The 2,874-nt window shown below is 40.8% G+C and overlaps 1 protein-coding gene across 1 annotated transcript in view; it reads right to left on the minus strand.

Moving 5' to 3' along the window:
* Nucleotides 1-237: 237 nt before the first annotated feature.
* LOC123498986 (protein Skeletor, isoforms B/C-like) overlaps nucleotides 238-2,874 on the minus strand; it is a 9,933-nt gene continuing 7,296 nt past the window's right edge. The window contains exons 4-6 of the mRNA XM_045246624.1: nucleotides 2,145-2,265; nucleotides 1,826-1,991; nucleotides 238-868 (exon numbers count right to left, since the gene is read on the minus strand). Coding sequence (XP_045102559.1) covers nucleotides 624-868; nucleotides 1,826-1,991; nucleotides 2,145-2,265 — 532 coding nt within the window. The 3' untranslated portion in view covers nucleotides 238-623. The remainder of the gene's footprint in view (nucleotides 869-1,825; nucleotides 1,992-2,144; nucleotides 2,266-2,874) is intronic.

The raw sequence follows: 2,874 nt of genomic DNA on the forward strand, positions 1-2,874 counted from the left end.
CAACAGTAGAGGGTATATTAGAAGGGAGGTGTATTAGATAGCAGGAAATACTTATAGAAACAGCAGGAATTGTATAGTAAGCAGGTCACAAGAGATATTAGGTCAAGAGGTGACAGCTTAACTCTGGACCGAAGAAGGGGAACAGCAGGAGGACAGCAGGGGACAGGAGAGTGGTGTAACAGGACGCAGGTCACAGCAGGAAGGGTAGCAGGTCACAAGAGGTCATAAAAACTGGTCTACATTTATAAGAGCCTTTATTGGTTCACACTCACACACACACACACACACACACACACACACACACACACACACACACACACACACACACACACACACACACACACACACACACACACTCATGCATGCAAATTATATTGTCTTCATGTGTCTGATGTGTGAGTGTTGAAAGTAAAATGTGTGTGTGTGTGTGTGTGTGTGTGTGTGTGTGTGTGTGTGTGTGTGTGTGTGTGTGTGTGTGTGTGTGCGTGTGCGTGTGTGGTCTGAAAAATACTTACAACTACATCAACTTGAAACAAAAGACTGATATTAACACAGAGAAAAAAAATGAAGAAAGAAAGAGAGAAAGAGAAGGAAAAAATCGAAAAAAACACACAGAGAGACAACTAAGGGAGAGAGGAGAGGGCTGGGGGGACGGGTACATCTGGGTCAAAGGTCACAGAAGCCAGCATGCCCTTCGTAGGTGACCACACGCCGAAGTACTGCATGGGCTGGCCTTTAAACTCATCAGGAATCTCGAGACGAAGAGTCCTGCCGGTGTACTTAGAGAGAGGCTGTGTGGACCCTCGCTCGCTGGCCACCTGTGCCCCGCTACTGCTCCTGTCCCCGCTACCCACCACGAAGATTGCGTCTGTGGGAGAGAGGGAGAGATAGAGAGTGTTAGTGGTAGTGGTGAGAAGGGAGAGACGTTTAAGAGCCAGGAACTTCAAATAGGGAAGCAGAAATCGTGTTAATCTGCAACTAGAAACACATCTTTAAAAAAACTTGTGTAACTTCAACTAAAGAAATGAAAATTGTGTTGATCTGCCACTGAAACCTTAAAAACACCATACAAAACCAGAAACTTCAAATAGAGAGGCAGAAATCGTGTTAATCTGCCACTAGAACCATAATAACACATATAAAACCCGTGTAACTTTCACTAGACAAGCAGAAATCATGTTAATCTGCCACTAGGACTGCAATAACATCTTTAAAAACAAATGCCACTTCAACTAGAGTAGATATATTGTTAATCTGCAACTAGAACCATAATAACACCTTTGAAAACCAATGTAACTTTAACTAGAGTGAAAATATTGTTAACTTGTCACTAGAACCTTATAAAACACCGAAAATATTGTTAATCTGCCACTACAACCACAAAAACACATTAAAAACCCGTATCACTTCAACTAGAGAAACAGAAATCATGTTAATCTGTCACTACAACTAAAAAACACCTTAAGAAAACAGTATCACATCAACTAGGGTAGAAATCATGTTAATCTGTCACTACAACCACAAAAACACCTTAAAAACATGTCACTTCAACTAGAGAAGCAGAAGTCATGTTAATCTACCACTACAACCACAAAAACACCTTAAAACATGTCACTTCAACTAGAGAAGCAAAAATCATGTTAATCTGTCACTACAACCACAAAAAAACATCTTAAAACCTCGTGTCACTTCAACTAAAGGCTTTCCAATGCAGAGGAGCGCCGTGGAAGTGTTTCATGGTACTATCTTCACCCTTACTACTACTACTACTACTACTACTACTACTACTACTACTACTACTACTACTACTACTACTACTCTTCACCTGCCACAGTGCCATCAAAGGTGAAATCCTCGAGCTCTATGGTGTGAGTGTCGACTATGGTGACAGACTCTGAGGTGAGGCGTGGCTTGTCACTGTGTAGACCTGTGGCAACTTGTGGGGCGGGTTTCACCAAGTCACGGGGAACTTTCACGTGGCCAAAGTCAATCTGAAATAAGGAAGAGAATAAATAAATAAGTAATTCATTCATTCAGTTAAGTGTTTCTATTGCCACTGTTTCAGGTATTGGGAACATTTTATTACTGCTACTGCTGCTGCTACTACTACTACTACTACTACTGCTACTGCTACTGCTACTTACCCCAAATCTTCTACACCACACGGAGATCCACTTAATGTCACTGAAGGAGCGCTGGCCTTTCTTGGTTACTGGGAACTTCAAAATTAGGTTTCTCTTACTGTAGGGTCCCAAAACTTGCGTCCTAGAGAGAGAGAGAGAGAGAGAGAGAGAGAGAGAGGGGTTATGTTAGTTGTTATGGTGTTGTTATTGTTTTTATTCATTCTTTCTTTCTTTCTTTCTTCATTTTCTTCTTTATCTTGTTTTCTTTTGTTTAGTTCTCTTATTTTCCGTTTTTCCCTTCTTTCTGTTTCACTTTCTTTTTTTTTCTTACTTCTTTCTTTTTTTCTCTATCTCCTCTTTCTTTAATATTTTTTCCCTCCTTTCTCTTCTCTTCCCTTCTCTTCCCCTTTCCTTTCCATCATCATTATTTGTTTTCTTTCCCTCATTATCACATTCCTTCTTTTCTTCCTTTCATTCCTTTGTTCTCTCTCTCTCTCTCTCTCTCTCTCTCTCTCTCTCTCTCTCTCTCTCTCTCTCTCATCTCATCTCACCTTTTTCTTCCTGTTCTTCCTTTCCTTTGTTCATTTCTCTCTCCTTTTTCTCTTCCTCTCCTCTCCATCACTATTTTCTCTCTTCCCATCATCAACATCACCTTTCTTTCTCATCCTTCCCTTTTGTTACCCTCTCTTTATCTCTCTCTCTTCCTCCATTTTCCCTTCCCATCATCATCACCTTCTTTTCCTTCCCTTTG

This window comes from Portunus trituberculatus, chromosome 8 (genome assembly GCF_017591435.1).
Source record: "Portunus trituberculatus isolate SZX2019 chromosome 8, ASM1759143v1, whole genome shotgun sequence".
Classification (NCBI taxonomy): Eukaryota; Metazoa; Arthropoda; class Malacostraca; order Decapoda; family Portunidae; genus Portunus; species Portunus trituberculatus.